The sequence below is a fragment of the Wyeomyia smithii genome, chromosome 3 (genome assembly GCF_029784165.1).
Source record: "Wyeomyia smithii strain HCP4-BCI-WySm-NY-G18 chromosome 3, ASM2978416v1, whole genome shotgun sequence".
NCBI lineage: Eukaryota > Metazoa > Arthropoda > Insecta > Diptera > Culicidae > Wyeomyia > Wyeomyia smithii.
Window position 1 is genome coordinate 128,490,975 of NC_073696.1, and position 19,333 is coordinate 128,510,307.

The 19,333-nt window shown below is 38.8% G+C and overlaps 1 protein-coding gene and 1 pseudogene across 2 annotated transcripts; both read right to left on the reverse strand.

Annotated features, from left to right (window-relative positions):
* Positions 1 to 6,405: 6,405 nt before the first annotated feature.
* Positions 6,406 to 13,515, reverse strand: LOC129728553 (uncharacterized; annotated as a pseudogene).
* Positions 12,566 to 17,981, reverse strand: LOC129729439 (uncharacterized). 2 transcript variants are annotated; one of them, XM_055688002.1, is made up of 4 exons: positions 13,022 to 17,981; positions 12,841 to 12,952; positions 12,669 to 12,785; positions 12,566 to 12,607 (listed from the first exon to the last, which is right to left on the reverse strand). In XM_055688002.1, the coding sequence occupies exon 1, from the start codon at positions 15,636 to 15,638 to the stop codon at positions 13,722 to 13,724; it is 1,917 nt and encodes a 638-aa protein (XP_055543977.1). In that variant the 5' UTR covers positions 15,639 to 17,981; the 3' UTR covers positions 12,566 to 12,607; positions 12,669 to 12,785; positions 12,841 to 12,952; positions 13,022 to 13,721. The 2 variants fall into 2 exon arrangements, with proteins under 2 accessions (XP_055543977.1, XP_055543976.1); XM_055688001.1 differs by lacking the exon at positions 12,566 to 12,607 and having other exon boundaries at positions 12,613 to 12,785.
* Between the last annotated feature and the right edge of the window lie 1,352 nt (positions 17,982 to 19,333).

Below are 19,333 nucleotides of genomic sequence, written 5' to 3' on the forward strand. Positions count from 1 at the left end.
TTGCGCCTTTTCGTGTTTCAACTCAAATAAATAAAAAAAAAAGCCTTTGAAAACAATTTTTTCAAGTTTTTATTCATGAATACTGTATATAATAACCAATATATTACTAGAAATTGTTCATCTTAATTTACCACGTCACTCTCAATTATATACAGTCATGTTTTAGGCCTTAGAGTTGAACATATGGATGAAAAACTGCTTTCTAAAAGGCCTTAGAGTTGAACATATGGATGAAACTGCTTAGAAAACGTCTTGTAGCTCTGAAATATCAATTTCTAGAGGTTCGAGGTAGGGTTAGGAACGGCTTAAGCAGCGGCGCCTATTCTAATAATACCCTATTCAGCAAACAGTTTTGTAATCAAATTTTACACAACTTTGCAGAAGAAACTGTTCGTCTAGCAAGTCACGTATGAAAGTTAGGGATGGCGCCCTCTATACGGCGAAATTTGTAACTAATTCCATTGAAGCATATGAAGGACAGCAGTAAACGAAGCAACTTTCTAGAAAATATGGATAACATAGGACTTGAAGAAATAGTGTTGCCGTCCGTATCTCGATTTGGACACACTGTGCGACGCCCCGCGCCGATCTGTCGCCACTACTGTACTGCCTGTAATCGCATAATTGTAACAGTCGACATTTTATGGATTTCGTGCTTTTTATTGGGAAATGCCTAGAATAGTAAGTACTTTTTACAACTGAAAAAATATGCTCATTTTTGTTTGAAAAAAGTCGTAAAAAATACCAAGTTGTTTTGTCACATAGCGTAAATAACCGCTTAATTGTCACACTACTTAACTATTTCAACTTTTTTGTCAAAAAAGTGTCCATCCAAATCCATATCTGCATCCTTTGGAACTCGGAAGTTATTCTGGTCCGGTAACCAACCACCGGTGCACAGAGGAGTAACTCGAGTGAAAACCTGGCCAAAATTATTTTCGCTGCTATTTAGCAATATTTTGGGAAATATTTAAGTGAGAAGTGGAAGTGACTGTTCCGAGTATTATAATATATTATATTATATTATCAAAAAGTAACTCTAAATATCACACATACAACTTAATGTTTACATTTACATAGCCTGTGTGTCTTCATTAATGTTAGTGAGCAGATGAAGTAATACGCTCGAATGATTTGTTTTTGCAAAACGGGCAGCGAAACAAATTGAAGAATTTACCAGAAAAATGATGTGTCAAAATATCTTTATTTAGACTTATCAATTTGATGCTCACAAATTATATGATGCCTCGTGGAACCTACGTAGGTTGGAAAAAGCCTTTTGTACAGAGTGTGATTTACCCGGATTATTGATACTGTGCATCAAGTTATTTTTAAGTTAACTTAAATTAGTTGAAATTCATTCACTAAACTAATCTCATTTCATCTTTGTTGAGCTGAAACACTGTTTTAAGCGTGCGGCAGGCACCCATCAGGTATTTTTTTTTAATTTCCCGTGTACGCGTGAACACGTCAAAATTCGTCATAAACAACATTTTTCAAACGGGTCGCAAATGCCAATCCGGACGTTACCGGATGAGATATTTGCGATGATGTGTTCGTGATGTTATGAACTTCCATTCCTCCGATGATTATATGATCGGATTCCGCGAGATTTGATAACTTTTTTAATATTGAAAATGCTCGAAAATTCGTAAAAATCACTAATTTCTAAAACTTCTTAAGAGTAACTATAATTTTGAAATTTCGGAATTTCTATCAACCGGTTTATTAGCATTGAACATTAAGACCTCATTCGCTGCAAAATATTGTTCAAATGTCATTTTTTTTATGCCTGGCACAACTTGTTACTATAAATGGTTCGATTTCCAAAAAAAAAAGCTTGAAAATTTGTCACTGTTTACAGTGCTTCCAGTATATGATAATACCGTTTAACGTTCATCGAGTGATGGCATTTTGTGGAGTATTTATTTGAGCTGCAGGAAAAAATATAGCGGCACCAAAGCGCGACAAAAAACTTTTTTCTTATTTTGGCCAACTTTTTCTGAGCACCATTCAAGCCATTATAAACAAAAAGAAGCGAATTCAATTTAGAGAATCTTTTACAACACTCACCCCAATTACAGAAGACCTGAAAAGAATAGCTGTGGAATATGATGGGGCCTTAACACGTCAACTTCACTCAAAATTAAAAAGATTTGGCATGGATATCGTCTACACTAGTAGGAATACCCAACTCAAAACAATATTGGGCTCCACTAAGGATTCAATTGATGGATTAAATAAAGCAGGGGTTTATAAAGTTGCTTGTTGCCACTGCAACAAGGTTTATATTGGGCAAACCAAAGAAAACCTGGGAATCCGTTTTAAAGAGCATATGGCAGAAGTCACGAAAGCATGCAAAGTTTCCAAAAATGAACCACCACACCTTTTCAAATCGAAAGTGGCTGAACATGTATTGAATGAGGGACATCCACTAACTTCGGATAACATTCACCTGCTTCGCCCCGTTAATAATTTATGGAAATTGGACGTATCTGAAAGTTTAGAAATCTACAAACAACATCCATTCACAATAAAGACGTAGGTAATCATTTTTAATGGCTTTTCAAAATACTACTCAAAAAACCCTAGATCCAGTACATGAGCATGAGCATGAGCATGATTGACCGCCCGCGGTTGCTACTCCGTTATTGCCAGATCAGCAGTAATTACACAGAGAACCAATAGATGATGCTTGGGACCAACATGCATCCTCAATGTGTAAAAACTGGTGACCTTAATATGTTTATCAGGCAATACCAGCGCCGGCCGCATCCGAATGCAGGTCAAAGAAGGAGTTTGTATAGGAAAATGTTGACGTGATACTCGCTTTATGGAAGCCGAGAACACCTCTGCACTTCCACGAGAAATCACTGGGATGTTGGAGAAAGGGCAAGGTATACAGCAGGGTTCGTTTTGGTGAACGATGCGCTGATTTCGAGCGTCGGGTTCTTTACAACAAGTGTCGCGCCATTGAGTTCATTACGTCCGCCACGATATTCATAATGCGATTCGAACTTATTCAGTTTGAAAATGTAACAAAGCAACAATAAATCGTACGCAAGGATACTGGATCTTTGACCGAATCGAGACAACTTCAAATGATCGGATATCTCCTCGTAAGGTGATCCTCTTTATACCGAAAGCTATTGCGCGTTGTTGATCTATCTGAAGATAGGCCTCTTGAAATGTATAAACGCGGAGTCTCTCTAGGTTCGGTCAACCGGATATTTTCTATATAACAGATCGACTAACGACGTCTCTCGTATTCACTTCGTCTGCTCTAAAAAAACGATCCCGCGAAAAACACACCTGAAAAACGGAATATAAAAATGATGCGCGCTTATTACGGAAACGAACCATGAGTATCTTTCTTGCCAAACACCGCGATCCTCTGCGTACGACGCGCGTGAAGTAGCCTTTACCACTTGTAGCAACCAGCTATTTGTCAATCTCGAGTACACGTTGGCCGCGATTCTTTGGAAGGTATACATCGCGTTTTCGTTAGTCATGATATTTATCGACCGAACGAAATCTTCGGTGAGACATGAACAAGCATCTGGGTAAACTCCACGAAATCACTTAATTTCGAAAACGTTCATATGAGCAAAACTCTCCCGAACCGGAAACGCGGTTTACACCGAAGCATTACGCACGACCGCTATTTTTCCTTCTACCGACGCAGACGCACGGGGATACGACATTTCGATGTGAATGTTACCTATTTAATAGAAAAATTGGCAAAGTTTCATGCATACAAAGCCTTAATAATTTAAAAACGAAGTTATCCATATTGACCAATATATAGTCTCAAGTTTACTAACAAAATGCCGAACCAGTCATAATTGGAACGTATTATATAAAACATCTGCCCAAAAGCTATAAAAATCGAAAAAGTGAAGCATAAGATTTTGGCTATCATTACTGCACCTTAGTCCGACAATGACATTGGTAAATAGTGTGCAGTTTATAGAAAACCCTGCTTTTTTAAATTTCAGTTCCAGGTCTATTTTCGTACAAGAATAAAGATCTTTCGTGATCTTTCCCATATTTTCCATTACATTATAGAAAAGTTATTGGTACCCATCTTTAACATCGACAACCGCCTCCCATTGATAACACCGCTAAAGTCCTAGTGTCAACGACAACCATTGATATGTCGCAGGTGGCACAAAGCATGTGAACCACCTTCCGTACCTGAAAATCATCATATAGGAAAATTATCAACTGCTTCACCAACATACTATTTTCATAGGTGATTTTAAGGAAACGAAGCAAAAATACTATTTGAATTGTATATATAAAAAACCATACGAAGCGGTATAATGTAGAATTAAAACGATGAATCCGCGCGCAGTTATTTTTCCATAAAAAAGGTTACTTATCTAGCGTAGCATACGAGCTATTTTCTCCATTCCTTCCACTCAAATCCTGAAGCCCTACTAGTTTTTTTTATTGTCAACGTTTTTGTTGATATACGGCGTACAAAATGCGGGCACCGAGTCACAAAATGTGCTAGGCCGACCAAGAATTCAAATATTTGTCTATTACTAATCCAGAATATCCTCGAGAAAGCAAACGCGGTTCTTTGAAAGGCATATATCGCGTAGTCATTCGATTAAACACGATATTTATCGACTGAACGAAATCTACTTCGATTCGCGATGTATTAATATAGTTTGCGCGAGCAGATTCCGGTTAAACGGTGATGATGAGACAGATATTATCAAATATTTGGGTTCATTTTGCGAAATCGTTACACTCCAAAAATCCATATATCAGCAAAACTCACCCGGGTTGAATACGCGTTTTCAACGAAACGTAACGAACGACCGCTTCAATCTTTCTGGCCGACACAGACGTGCAGGAACCCGGCGTTTATGTCGATTTTCTCTACTCGACGTACGAATCGCCTATTAAATATGAAAATTGGCAATGTTCCATGCATCCAAAGCCTCAAAAATTTAAAAAAAGCAGATATACATATTATACAGAACATAGTCTTAAATTTGTTGACAAAGCCATAAATAGAATATATGAAAAATTACATAAAACAACTGCTCAAAAGCTAGTAAAATCAAAAAATCAAAGCATATGATTATGGTAAAACGCATATTCCAAACTCCCACAAACTACACTAACATTTTCTAGACGAAAACAATGCTTGTCAATGAAAGCCTGCGAACTAGGCCGCGCATAACCGTGGTAATCGGGTGAATTGAATAATGTTACACGCTTAGTTCATTACTAATACTAGCACCTTTATAGAGAAACAAAAAAAAACTGTGTACTTATCTGTAGATAGCCCCTAGACTCACATCGCCCAACAGAATTTCACCGGGGAAGCAGCACATCCAGAGCGATGATCCTGCTTCACGGCCTAACTGTCGGTTTCACCAAGACCTTGACTTTGGAAGTGGTTTGTGAGCTACGCATAGTGCGCTTCGCTTTCCGGACCGTAAAGATAGGCAACAATTTAAAATATAATAGTAATTGCAGGCCTATGCACAACACAACACCTTCCAGCAAGCAGTGCACGCCGACCGATGATTCTTCTACACTTTCGACCTCCTCAACCTCGTTGTAGTGAGTATCCACCGGAGCCGGTCCTCTGTAACGCACAGCACTCCAGCGTCGAATCGGTGCGGCAACTTTCAGCGATGAACAGCAACAAAAGACCTTGAGCGCAGGTTGATTGGACCCAAGCCAGCAAAAACAGGATTAAGTTAACCAATAAACTAGTTCCAGTCGTCCAAATATCTGTATATCCTCACAAAAAGCACAATCGAAACTTTGAAAATTGTGACACCCCAAAAAACCCTAGATCCAGTACAGGACAAAAACAACCACAACATATGACTACCTAATTTCAATTTAGGAATTTTCCGTCTACCTATTTCTACCTACACGCATATAAAAAGGGGTTACTCATTTATGCTCTTCAACAGTCCACATAAGCACTGCATGTAGCAGCCGAAATACGTATCGGCGGACGGTGTTCGATTAGAGGGTATTCGATTTTTTTGTAGTAGAATTAAATGGAAACATAACCTATTCTCAATATTCAATAAAACATTCGTAATTGAGTTATCGTTAAGATCGAAGTTCATTATTGTAACTCCAAACAGGCATCGTACAGGCCAAAAAGGTTGAAGGCCAATTCAAGTTGGTGCTTACCGTCGAAAGTGACTACCAGCTGCTTTATCAGAAACTAACTTGCAGCTTGCAAAAAAATATCATTAAAATTTTTTCTTGACACAAGCTGCTCGTGCGGCAGCACCCAATTCAATTATTTTCAGCTTCAAGATTTTACAAACGAAAATGGTCAAAAATAGAAAAAGAAATAGGAAATCTGTCGAGGCTTAGACTACTTTTTCTTTTTCTTAATTTTGGGACATATAAAGTTTATTCAATCGTCTTTATTGTAAGTTTAGTTTCGGTCAGCCCTGTCGGAAACCGCGCTTTACAAATAATTCTTTTTCCATTATCGTTGCCCAAAACTCGACGCTGCAATATTTGCTGTACAGTATAGTATCCCAGGTAATTACGAGATACAAAAGGTGACGAAAGGCCTTCATAAATTAGCTGGTCGTCTATTTGAAAATAAGAGAGAACTTTGTTAAATGTTGATTACCTTTCTAGTGGCATGATTTACCTAAGAACCACAAAAATGTTGCTGCTGTTTTAACGTCTCGAGATACACATTGGATCACCATGTTGGATCCTACTTTGAATGAACCGTTGATGGTTTGAACGTCACTTGAGATTACCAGCTGTGGAGGTAACGGTTTGGCTTGCCTTTCGCTTGAGTCATACCTCTCGAGTTCATTATTCGCCTTGCTGGGTACTGTAACAGTAACCTTTTTTTTCTGCACTATGGAATATTTTATCATACTAATCTTTTTTAATTTTTATAGGTAACGCTGTTTCCATACAACCATTTGGATAAGAATTGTGTTTTGCACGACATATCAGGTGTTTTTTATTGTCTTCCACAGTAACCGGTTTACGAAAGAATTGTTGAACAGTTGTTCTTCTATGGGTAGTTTCCGAGAAAGCTGCTCCTAACTCCTGAGTTATGGGAGTGTCATCCAAGTACCAGGATAATTGTGCACCTGGCCATCCATCCTTAGAAATGCATTTCGCCACAAGAGGCTTTCCGTAATCAAACTCACCATTTGTAGCATCCACATTACTAGATAGCTCTATTACGGGAGGTGCGGAGGGAACTATTGTAAAAAAATAAGTTATTAGATCAGCTGACGAAACCCATCCTTTGTGGGAATTTCAAACCTTCACCTTGAATGACAATTTCAATTGTACCCTTATATGATTATCCTTTACTTGAAACTGTACACTCGAAGATTCCATCATGTTCTGAAGAAATAGTTTTTAAAGTTATTCAACAGGATCCACGACTCCACCCTTCTCCGTAGAAGGAAATTCCCGGTACTGGAGCTGGAAGCCGTTCACTGCTGGCGAAAGGAGCACGAGTTCCTGGTACTTTTACACTGTGAACATTTCCATATTTGTATTAAATATTGATTCTCCGGATTTCTAAACTTACACACAAAAGTCGATGGGTTGACCATTGGGTATTTTACACAGTAGGTTAACATTTCGTTGGCCTTCGAAAACAATTGACTGCTTCGGAAAAGTCAATATGTCTAACACAACAGCTTAACGCTCGAATTGAAATATAACTCAATTTGAAACTTTTTTATAAAATAATGCCATGTAAGATATAATTCACCGATAAGCGTTGTTTGCAGCAATGCAATTTTGAAAACATGGATTTTCCTCGATTGATGAACCATGCTTAAAGTAGCTTTTATTGACTATTAACACTGCACTGGTTTATTCTTTATTATAGATAAATATTTGAAATACCAACAGATGCAAAGGCAATCACTATTTGACTGAATGGAGAACAGATGAGAGACGCTGGTTTTAAAATTCTTCTTTGAACGAAACGGAAACACAATCGGGTGCGATCAGTTAGCAGTGTATCAAAAAACTGAACGTTTTTTTTACAAGTAAATCGCAGTATGTTATACAATATTTGAATGAGAATAACAACATTGATTTAATAGTAAAAAATACATTTTTGAACAACACCAACATTCAGAATAAAAAGAAAAACATTCTGAATTTCAAAATAAAATAGAACTCAATACTTCTCCTGTATTTGACAGAAAATTATTATTCAATTCTATTTTAGATGTTGAAGAACGGTATTTGCTAAACCAGTCATACCAGTTTGACCATCAAAATTCTGCTGAATGCAGAGAATTCATTTGATGGGCTATACTTCGAACCAAACAGTTTCCGCATTAACAGACAATGTGTCTCCGAAATATCATCGTATCCATCGTATAATTAGTGCGAAGTCAGAAAGCTTACTAATTTGTATGAATTTACACATTTTTTTTAAATTGGAAATAGGATCCAATTCAATAGCATCGTACTTACCGGTCGACTATTAGCTATGAACTTAGAACTAGTTTTACGATTCTCGTTATTATTGCAATATGTTAGACCTTGCTTAGCTAAATGGATCAGTTCTAGTTTTAGATATAAGCCCATAAAATTTGAGTTGATACAAACAAAAGTTGGATGGGGGAAACCATATTAATGTAGCGTGACTTTGATTAAGTTTGAAACCTGGTTAACGACTGTTATGTTTTTCTCACAAAGTTTGGCGAAATCAGATCAAAACTCGCATAAATTGAAAGAACGCATTGATTGCACAGGTTAAAGCTAGGGTAAATATGTATAAAACGCCCCTCCGGGGCATAACGCCCCAGTCCATTTATTCGGAAACACACAAAAAATAAGAAATGAGACTATTGGAAATCCGTAGCGGGTCATAGGACCAACCTTTTGGGCAAATTTGAAAATTGTCACTAGCAGCAAAAAATAAACAAAAATCAGTTTTGATTTGAGCTGCTTCAGATCTAATTTCTTACAGCGTTTCCGTAACGTTTTTTCTCTAATGTATAAAGTTTATTACCCGGTTTTTGTACTTATATATCTCAAATGAACCTCTAAGCAGCTGTATCTAGTGAATAAACGATAAAATTTTTATAATTTGCTTTAGTATTCAATGCTTTCTGCTACACTACAGCTCGCGGGCAATATGCCCCACCGCTAGCCCGGCTGATTTGTTCATTGCTCTAGCGTTTGCTTCTGAGACTTCAAGCACTGTTTCACTTCGCATGCTGAGCTGGCATATGAAGCTACTGCATGGGACATATCATACTGCATCTGGGGCGTTTTGCCCCGGTAGATTGGAAAGCTTGCAATTTAGTCAATTTTTTTAATAAAGTTATGGCGTTTTTGTGTAACAGTTATTACAAAACAAAGTAATAGCAGTGCATTACCAACAAAATAGTATATCCAACTGCATAAAAGATTTGTTGTTTGTGATAAACATAGCTACAATATTGACGATGTTCCTTAGGGGGGCGTATTATACCTGTTTACCCTATAGAACTATTTATGAAATGTAATTTTTTCGTTATGAAATTATGAGCTCAGGCATGCCATGATTATTTTAAAAAGATTAGCAACTGTGAGCATCCGGGCGTGTTCCAAGTTCTAACAAACTTAATTTTTTAGTCACGGCGCAGCTTCCTGCAAACAGCGTTTATTACTAGATGTGTTTTTTAAAATTTCAGTTGAAAAAGTGTCAAATGAATAGATGCTCTCTACACGAGAAAGTTCGAGTCTAAGTACCATGGAACGGGGTGAAATTGATCAATTTTTATAACAATTTCCAATTAACTAGCTTCATGTACATTTTTTCCGAAATAGTATAATTTTAAAACAAGTACTGGTATGTGCTCCAGTAAACCTCTATGGCTATTGGTGAAATTTCTATCGTCTACTTCATGAAATAAACTCGATAATTCTATAAGGTAGGGTAAGGAACGGTTTAAGCAGAAGCGCCTGTTTTAATCAGCCGAAGGAAACAGGTCTAAAACTCCTGCATTTTGATCAATATCGACAATTTCAATGATGGAAACGAAAACTTTTATTGTCTAGCTGTCTTACGAATATAAGAAACACCGTTAATCACAAAGAAATCTGTGAACAAACACAATCGAAACAAATCGACCTATATTGCAGCCAAAACAGATGGAAACTGCTTAAAATAGGTTCGGGTCGATTGGAATAGTGTCCCTCGATTGGTAATTTTAATTGATTATTGTTAAAGTTTGCTAACTTAGTTTTACAATCTGAAAACAAGTTTTGACAGACAAAACGATAGAGAACATATTGATATACTACTGTTTGAATTTCACCCAACTGTAACCGTTGTTACAAATTGTCCTTAGTAATTTTTAAAATGTGCTGTATGTATGTATATTATAACTATTGTGTTTCTAATTTATTTTCATGTAGTTTGTTAGTAGGATTAGTAAATCAAAATAAAAATAATGTTATTAGTTAGGTTAGTAAGATCAAATGCAGGAAAAGGGAAGAAAATGGTGGGTGGTAAAAGGAGGGGAAATCAAGAGTTGAAAAACCGCCAAACGGTCAGAAGTACCGCAGCGTTCGTGTGAGTAGCAAGTGAGTAGAGATTTAGAAAAAATATAAAGTAGCTAAGTGAGTGCCGAATATTAGCCAAAGAAAGAGTGCATTCAGGTAAAGAATACCACCCCACTTTAGCTACGACGTGCTAATAGTTTATGTCCGAGTAGGACCTTTTTTCTGTTTTTTTTTTCACCAAAACGAATATTTTATTCGTTCGTCGTTCTCTCACTTCACACGAGTCGGCCTAGGTGGTGAAATCCACCTACGTCTAACCGTAAAGGAGTTTCGGGCAGCGACGAGCCCGCGGAATCTTCGGGCAACTGGCCCTGACAGTAAAGGAGGACCCTTCTCGGTGGCGTCAATACGGTCTCGTCCGTGGCCCATCGATTGAGTCAAAGAAGGAAGACGCTGAAGAACCCGCTTCCCCGCCAAACCACGCATCCGCCATTGTGATTCTGTTCATCATACCAGAGCAGCGCAGAACAGCAACGAGTTTTCCCCCTCCCCCGCAACCAGCAACGCAGCATCGCGGCAATAGCAACACAGCCCAGCAGAACCAGAACCCTACAAAGTAGCCGGTACGTACCGTGAGAAAAGATTGATCCGCTAGCGCCCACCTCACACACACCCACACGCACACCCTTTAGCCCCTCCTATTACCCCGCAGCAAGCCGACCCGGTGATCCAAGATCCACGGTCTCTTGGTCGGTGAGCTTTCTCGGGAGTACTATCTGCCCAAATAGTAATACAACACATTTCGAATATTTCGTCTGAATACACCGGCGGTTCCTAAAGCTGCTTAGAATATGTATATGAGGTAAATTGAGGTGAAATTGATCACAATTGAAATCCATGCATTCTTTCGGCAATGTGCTTTTTTTTTGATATGCTAAAGATAAATAATGATTCTGTACTGAAAAATATTATTTACAGCTAGTTTAGAAACGAAAATAATGATATTTCAGGTTCAAATTTGTTTATTTTGGTTCACGAGCGGCTTGTTGCTAAATTTGCTCTTATTTGATCGTCGTTATACCGATTTCAATTCGATTTGTTGCAAAAGCTCAAAAACTAGCTCCAAAATTAAAATATTTGTGGTTTCCTGTGAATTCATCAGTATTTCTTTAATGGTATGGAATGCTCATTGTTAAAAATTACATTTTTTGAGCTTTTATCAAACTTTACTCACTTCTCCAAATTTAACGTAATGAACCCTCAACTAAGATTACTTTAAGTAAATTCAATACTTTTTTTTTGTTATTTGGAAACTTGTTTGATGAAATTTGATTGAGTTTTGCCTGAGTTAGAAGAATATTTTTACAGGTATGTGAATCATGCAAAAGTTGCGTTTAAGGACACGTTAATATTGCCTAGTGTTGTAAGAGCAATATCTTTTGATAAGTATTTTTTATCACGAATTTTCAGGTGATCAATTTCACCCCACTGATCAATTTCACCCCATTCCATGGTATTTACTAGGTTCTTTCCAGGGGGGATTTACCGCTGTCAAAATACATATATGTGTGCGTTATCGAAGATCAACTCTGGTCCATGAAGTTTGTTGGTCCATGACGTTTGATAAATTACCAATGTGGCGATAAAACATTACCAATTTTCGTTAAAAACTTGTTGCTGTCGCAAAATTTCACTGCGGAACGCATTATTAATAAAAGTTTTCCGCGATTTCTCGAGTTTTGTTAAAAGAGAACGTTCCATTTTACTTCGATCAAAACGACAAAAACCAAAACATACAGACGCCTTGTTGCCAAATGTGTTGGTCACGGTTTCACGATATTTGACAGATAGATTCCCCCTGGTTCTTTCAATTATTATGAGTTTTGATCTGATTCCGCATATATACTGCGTGAAAAGTACAACTCAATAGTTATCCAGCGAATAAATTTAACTAGCTTCAAACAGATTTGAGAGTTTTTTTTAGAGATTTTCAACCAATACATGTACAAAAACATAAGCATTTTATCATTGTAGTTGTTGACGCTGTAGTCAACGAATGAGAAGAACTACTTCCGAAGTTTTAACAATTTATTATGACTTTGATAAAATATTCCTGCAAACAAATAAATGACTAAACCTATCCTATTTTCCATTCACCCTTATTCTTTACTTACGTTTAATTTATCTCCTCGTTCCTTAGATTTTTATATGATCCGGTTAACCTTACTTCCGAATTTCGCAGTTAACCCTATTTTGTCTTGAATTTGCTCTATCTTTCTTCAATAATTCACCTGTATTTAATACTTTATATTAATACTTTTCAACCTGTTTTTTTTTATCGCTTACGGTATTTTTCCAGGTAACCGTGGTACACGTGTCTCGGGTGTACGCTGGCACTAATTCACGTATGCTATTGATCAGATCGGTTAACCTAGTTTGAGGTTACTTTGGAGTGTAACTGCAGAAATGATTATTTATATGTACATTAAACTCAGTACATTTGATGTATCTCTATTGCCTAACTCACCGTTGTAACAAATATATATATTTATGAATTAATCGCAGATATTTTAATATAATATTTTTTAAGTAAAAAGAACAATTTTCTATCAATCACGACGTCGACTCTGCTCAAAACTTTTATCAGTCATAAGCTGTCACCAACTGCATCCGCTACTGCTGTTATTGTTAGCATTAAGTCGTCGCTGTGAGATGAGCCGACCGAGGGGTCGTAACAGTCCCCCCCGGTACGCCAGTTTCTTGGCTTACCAACGTGTCGCGTCGAACATCCAGGACTGCTAGCTTAGTAGCCGGGCGCTCGTAATGCCTATATTGTGTTTGAACAGTAGCTGCTCTTACCTGACCGTCCTTTCCTTTCCTGACTCCAATAACTCGAGCCTTAGGCCAACAATTGCGTGGAAGCTTCGGATCAACCACCACAACGATGTCATCTTTTTTTATTGGTTCAACTGCGGCATGCCATTTCGTACGTTTAACCAGGTCCGGTAAGTAATCGCGCATCCATCGACGCCAAAATATGTTGCTTCAACTTGAGAGGTACGCCAGGAGCGCCGCAGCAGGATGCCGCTATCATCAATGTTGGAAGCTGGTTTGAGCCCGCTTGACGATCCCAGCAGAAAATGGTTCGGCGTTAGAACGGGTGCGTCGGGGTCATCTGCTGGTACGTGCGTTAGGGGACGCGAGTTGATGAGATTTTCTATTTCTGTTTAAAGGTTCTGAAGAATTTCGTCGGTGAGGGTACGTTGCGGTTTGATTTTAAGCAAGTTTGCCTTGACTGTTTGAACTAACCGCTCCCAGGAGCCTCTCATGTGGGGGGATAATGGGGGCAAGAACTGCCATTCTGTTTTGGGACTGACTATTTCTTGGATCAGCTTGTCTTGATCCATGGCGTCTAAGGCCGCTTTGAGCTCCTTGTTGGTTGCGGTAAAGTTAGTGCCACGGTCGCTAGTGATTTTCAATGGCACGCCTCTCCTCGCCATGAAATTCCTGATGGCCATCACACACGAGCTGGCGCTTAAAGTGTGGGCTACCTCTAAGTGAATTGCCCGAGTAGTTAAGCACGTCAACAGCACACCCCATCGTTTCTCCGTTCGACGACCTACCGTTACCGTCAATGGTCCGAAATAATCCACGTTGGTAAAGGAAAAGGGTCTCGTGAACGCCGCGAGTCTATCCTTTGGCAGCTCGCCCATTAAAGGAGGATTAGGTGTTGCTCTTAAATTTTTACAGGTCTGACAGTCTGATCTCACCTTCCTAGATAGCACACACAACTTAGCGATCCAGAAAGTTTGCCGCAGTTCATTGACCACTGTCTCGTGATTACAATGATGATAACGCTCGTGGTAGTCTTTCACAATAAGGTTACTGATATAGTTATTTTTCGGGAGTATGACTGGATTTCGTGCACCCATAGTTGCGTATTCACATGCACCAATCCTGCCTTGCATTCTTATCATATTGTGATCATCGAGAAACGGATTCAGCTTATACAGTGCGCTTGATTTCGAAAGAGTAGGAGGTACGGTAGATAAACTGGCGAATTCCTCTGAAAATGATTCGCTTTGAGCAAACCTAATAAGAAGATTCGAAGCTTCGTTTAGCTCTTGACTGGTAAGGGGGCCGTGCTTGTGTTTCATCCTGCTCTTGGCGCATCGAAAGTTCGCAACGGATCTAAGTACCGTAGCAGCCGCACGAACTAATTGCCTCCATTTAGAAAATTGTGCCACGTTCACCGGCGGTATGGGAACAAAATGATGGTAGTATACGGTTGAACGCAGCTCTTCCTGAGTATGGCCTGAAGTGAACGGCTCTCCAGGCCAATCTTTTTTAGATTGCCTTAACCACGAAGGTCCTCTTACCCACCAACTGTTGCTTCCTAGTTCTGGCCGGCGTGACCACTTTGTCGCCTCATCAGCTACGTTTTCTTTCGTGCTGACGTACTTCCAATAAGCTATGTTACTTGTCTCGAGAATCTCGCTGACACGAAACGCGACATGTTGAGAATACCGACGATGATCAGATCGAATCCAGCATAACACATTGCGTGAATCAGTCCAGAAATATCGCTCATCCATTTCGAACGATAAGCTGTTTGTAATTGTATTTGCTAATCTTGTTCCGATAACTGCCGCCTCGAGTTCAAGTCTTGGAATGGAGACGACCTTCAGCGGAGCCACTTTCGACTTTGCAGCTACTATTGCACACTCTATGTTGTTTTCTTGCTGGAACTTTGAATAAACCACAGCAGCATAACCGACCTCGCTCGCGTCGACAAACGTGTGTAGTTGAGTGACGGTACCTGGCATGATCGTTATAGCGGAGCGGTAACATCTTGGTATACGGACCTTGTGTACCGTTGGAAGTACTTCTAACCAATGCTCCCATTTTTCGAACAAATGACCCGGAATTTCATCGTCCCACTCGATCCCAGCACGCCAGATCTCTTGCAGTAGGACTCTCAAATATATCAGCAGATTTGAAACTAGTCCGAGTGGGTCGAATATTGCCATTAATGTACTAAGAACTTCCCTTTTGGTTGGACGTCGCTTTCCGGATAGAAGTTCTGTGTCGTGTTTTGGCGATAGCTTATATGTGAGAGTGTCCGTAGCAGTACACCACCACATCCCTAAAACCTTTTCGGTTGCTAGTTCTGATCCTAGATTTAAGTTTTTTTCGCATGCTCCCTCGTTCTAAAGTGTTGAAAGAACCGCTGCGGAGTTTGAAATCCAGTTCCTCATCTCAAACCCAGCTTGGGCGTGGACGTGCCGAACTTGTCGGGCGAGGAGAATAGCTTCTTCTTCTGTTTCAGTACTTACCAGCATGTCATCGACATAATGGTTTTTGATGATCGCATTGACAGCTGATGGGTACTGTCCTCTATGGTTTTCTGCGTTTAAGTTTTTTACGTACTGGGCACAACTAGGTGAGCAGCTGGCTCCGAACGTCATAACCCGCATGACGTATGTGCTGGGTTTCTCGTCTGATAAATTTTCTTTCCATAAAAATCTTTGGCAATCCTGATCATCCTTTGACATAAGCACTTGGTGGAACATTTCCTTACTGTCACCGCAAATGGCCACCTTATTCTCGCGAAACCGCAGCAGTACCGAAATGAGGGAAGTCAACTGATCTGGCCCTTTCAAGAGTAGTGAGTTTAATGATATCCCCTTAGTTTTAGCAGCTGCGTCCCACACGATCCGTACTTTCGACGGTTTATTTGGGTTAAACACGGGAAATATAGGGAGATACCAGATTCGTTTTGGTGGTTTTTCCATCTCATTGTCCGAAAGTTTTCCAAATATTCATCGAGCTTTAGTCGCATTACTGTAGATAAGTCTGCATCTTTTTTTAAACGAGATTCCAGGCAACGCCGGCGCTGTAGGGCAACGGGTTTACTATTCGGGAGCCTAAATTGGTCATATTTCCAGAGCAAGCGTGCCTCATAGTGCCCGTTCTCTGTTCGTACGAATGATTGCAAAATTTGAATAGCTCGTTTATCCTCGATAGATGATACAATACTCTCTGGTTTAATAGTTCCTACCTTTTCTAAAGAAAAGTACTCGTGTATGGATTGATGAAGCAAATCGTCGATATGTTCCGTACACGGACACAGGTGGCGGCTATGGTGACCAACGAAGGCAGTGCTCTCATTCCATCCTCCATGAATTACCCATCCCAGTCGTGTTTTTGTCGCAATGGGTTCGTTAAGTTTGCCTTCTCTACCTTTTAGTGGGTAGCAAAGATTTGCATTGTCAATTCCAATGAGAATTTTTGGTTGTATGTCGCAATATGATTCGACCGGAATGCCACTAAGGTGTTTATAATGTTGACTTAGTTGCTGCATATCAACAGACTGACGAAATAGGTCAAGACCTGATACTGTGTGAGCACCACGTAGGTTGTACTTTTTACAATTATCGCCTGTTCCAGAAATGTCTATGTCAAATCTGATCGAGTCATTTTCTCGACGACGTTTATTCCCTGTCCACCTTAAACACAGTGGCATCAATGAGTGTTAGTGATGAACCATCATCAAGAAAGGCGTACGTCTGGAGGGATTTCTTCGAGCCACATAAGATCACTGGGACTACACGAAATAAGCTCTTATGAATGTTTTTAAGATGCATGTCACATTCATGTTCCGTTGTTTGAGCTGTTACAGAATCTGGGAGATTCGCCCTAGTATACGTCAGACGATCGTTATGTAAAAGTTGATTATGTTTATAAGTGCATCCACCTTTTCCGCAAATTTGCTGAGACTTGCATGTTCCCTTGTGTTTACGAAGGCATTTTCTGCATAGTCCGAAATTCTTCACTATTGCCCATTTTAAGTTGTACTCGAGCTCTCTGAAATGATGACATTTCTCTAAATTGACACAGTTGCCTTTGCAATCCACACACACAGCAGCTTCAGAGCTAGGCTCAATTCCACTTGCGCCGTTGTCATCCACCTGTTCATCATGTGTATTCAGGTAGGCTGAGTTCTTTCTCATTATTCGCGATGGTTTCAATTCGCAACTGGGTAACGCTGCTAACGGGCAAACTGTTTCGGTAAGATCATACAGCCACGCTGCGAATGTGGTGAGATTAGCACCCTGAATAGTTCGTCTGAATCTGGCCCGATCCAATTTAAGCGATGTAGGAAGCTTATCGACAAGTTCACGTAGCAAAACGACATTGTATGCATACTCTTCAAGTTGACAAGCTTTAATAGTGGCACAAAGATTCTGTACAGCTAAGGAAAATTCAACTATACTATCTAATCTGTCAGCTTTCGGTGACGGAGCTGAGTTTATCTTGGATATTAAATTATGTATAATAGTTTCTGGGTTTCCATTAAGTAGTCTTAAAGTAGCAATGCACACTGGGCCAGAAATGGAATCTAGCGGAACGAAATTAATAGCGCTCTCAGGGTTTGACCAATCGGTTTTCAGTCTTCTACAAAGTTTCTTGGTATAGTTAGGGCTTCATTTTGGATGTTTGAATTAATTCGGAATTTAGCCGAAAAGGTGGCGTTGCGATGCCAACTTCTTTCTCTTACACGCTAGAGCTTTGCGTTATTCAACAAAGTTGTAGATATCTAAATTCCATGAAACTTTACAGAACATACAAAATTTCTAACTCTTCAAGTTTCAGAGATCTACGAGTTTTTATAAATTTTCTCTGAATTTCACGTTTTATTGTGATAATTTTATGAGTTCACCCGAAATAATTTTTTACAATTTTTTTCTCGATAGAAATTGAATAAATACGTCGTTTTCGTCCGAGTACAGAAATTTTTGATGTACTTAAGTTAATATTACACAAAATTTGGAAAAAAACATAATTTTGTAAAGTAGATATCTCAGCGGGTAGCAAGTATTAGCAAACCATGATTTTTTCTATAAATTGTCCATCAAAAAATCTTTATTTTCTGAAATTTTGAAAGAGGTGTTTTTGTGATATTTCAGTTTGAATATAACCATAGGTTTCATGTAAAAATACAATTGCTATGTATTTATTGCATGGAATACATGCTCCATTACTTTGATACTCTTTCCAACCTATGTGCAGTCTTCAGCAAAGTTTCTCAGTGTAATAAGAACTTCAACTTGACGCTCAGTTTAGTTCGCTATTTGGCCGCAGAGATGGCGCTTCGACACCAACTTTTTATTCTTACACGCTAGAGCTCTGCAGTTTTCGACAAAGTTTTAGATAAGAAAATTTTATGTAACTTCATAGAAGAAACAAAATTTCTGTCTCTTGATTTTTTTTGGAAATTTACGAGTTTTTGAAGAATTTGTTCGAGTTTCACGTTTTTTGTAATAGTTTTGTGATTCGAAACATTAAAATCATCAAAGAATATGCAGTTTTCTGAATCAACATACGTTTTCGGTTTAAGTAGACGTCGATTTTTCATTAGTAAAGCTAGGCTTATGGAGAGTAGATCCGTTGTTATTGGATTAAATGTTACATTATTTGTTTCGTAGCACGAAGCTAGATTCTACCAGAAAATCGTAAGTCCCTCGTGTTGCTTCAACAGAGAAAACAGACACTTCTGTAGACGCTCCTCAAGGTAGAACTCCCCGTTTACGGTCCCGTTGCTTATACAGTCTCTGCTTAATAAGGCTGATACCAATTTCGAACTCTTTTTATGTCCAAGGTTATCAAAGTTAGTCAATGGTAGGGCAAAAAATAAATAACACCGAGACGAAAAAATAATATCTTTGATAAAAGTTTGTGTACAAGTTACGACGTTTGTAACTTGCACCAAAAAATGTTGAAAATTAACACTTTATAATTATTATTAACCATTTCGCTTGCCTTTTGACAAAACTCT

What these genes read in the sequence shown, in the direction of transcription:
- LOC129729439 (XM_055688002.1), bottom strand. Translation starts at nt 15,638, where the DNA reads ATGTGGTGGTGTACTGCTACGGACACTCTCACATATAAGCTATCGCCA.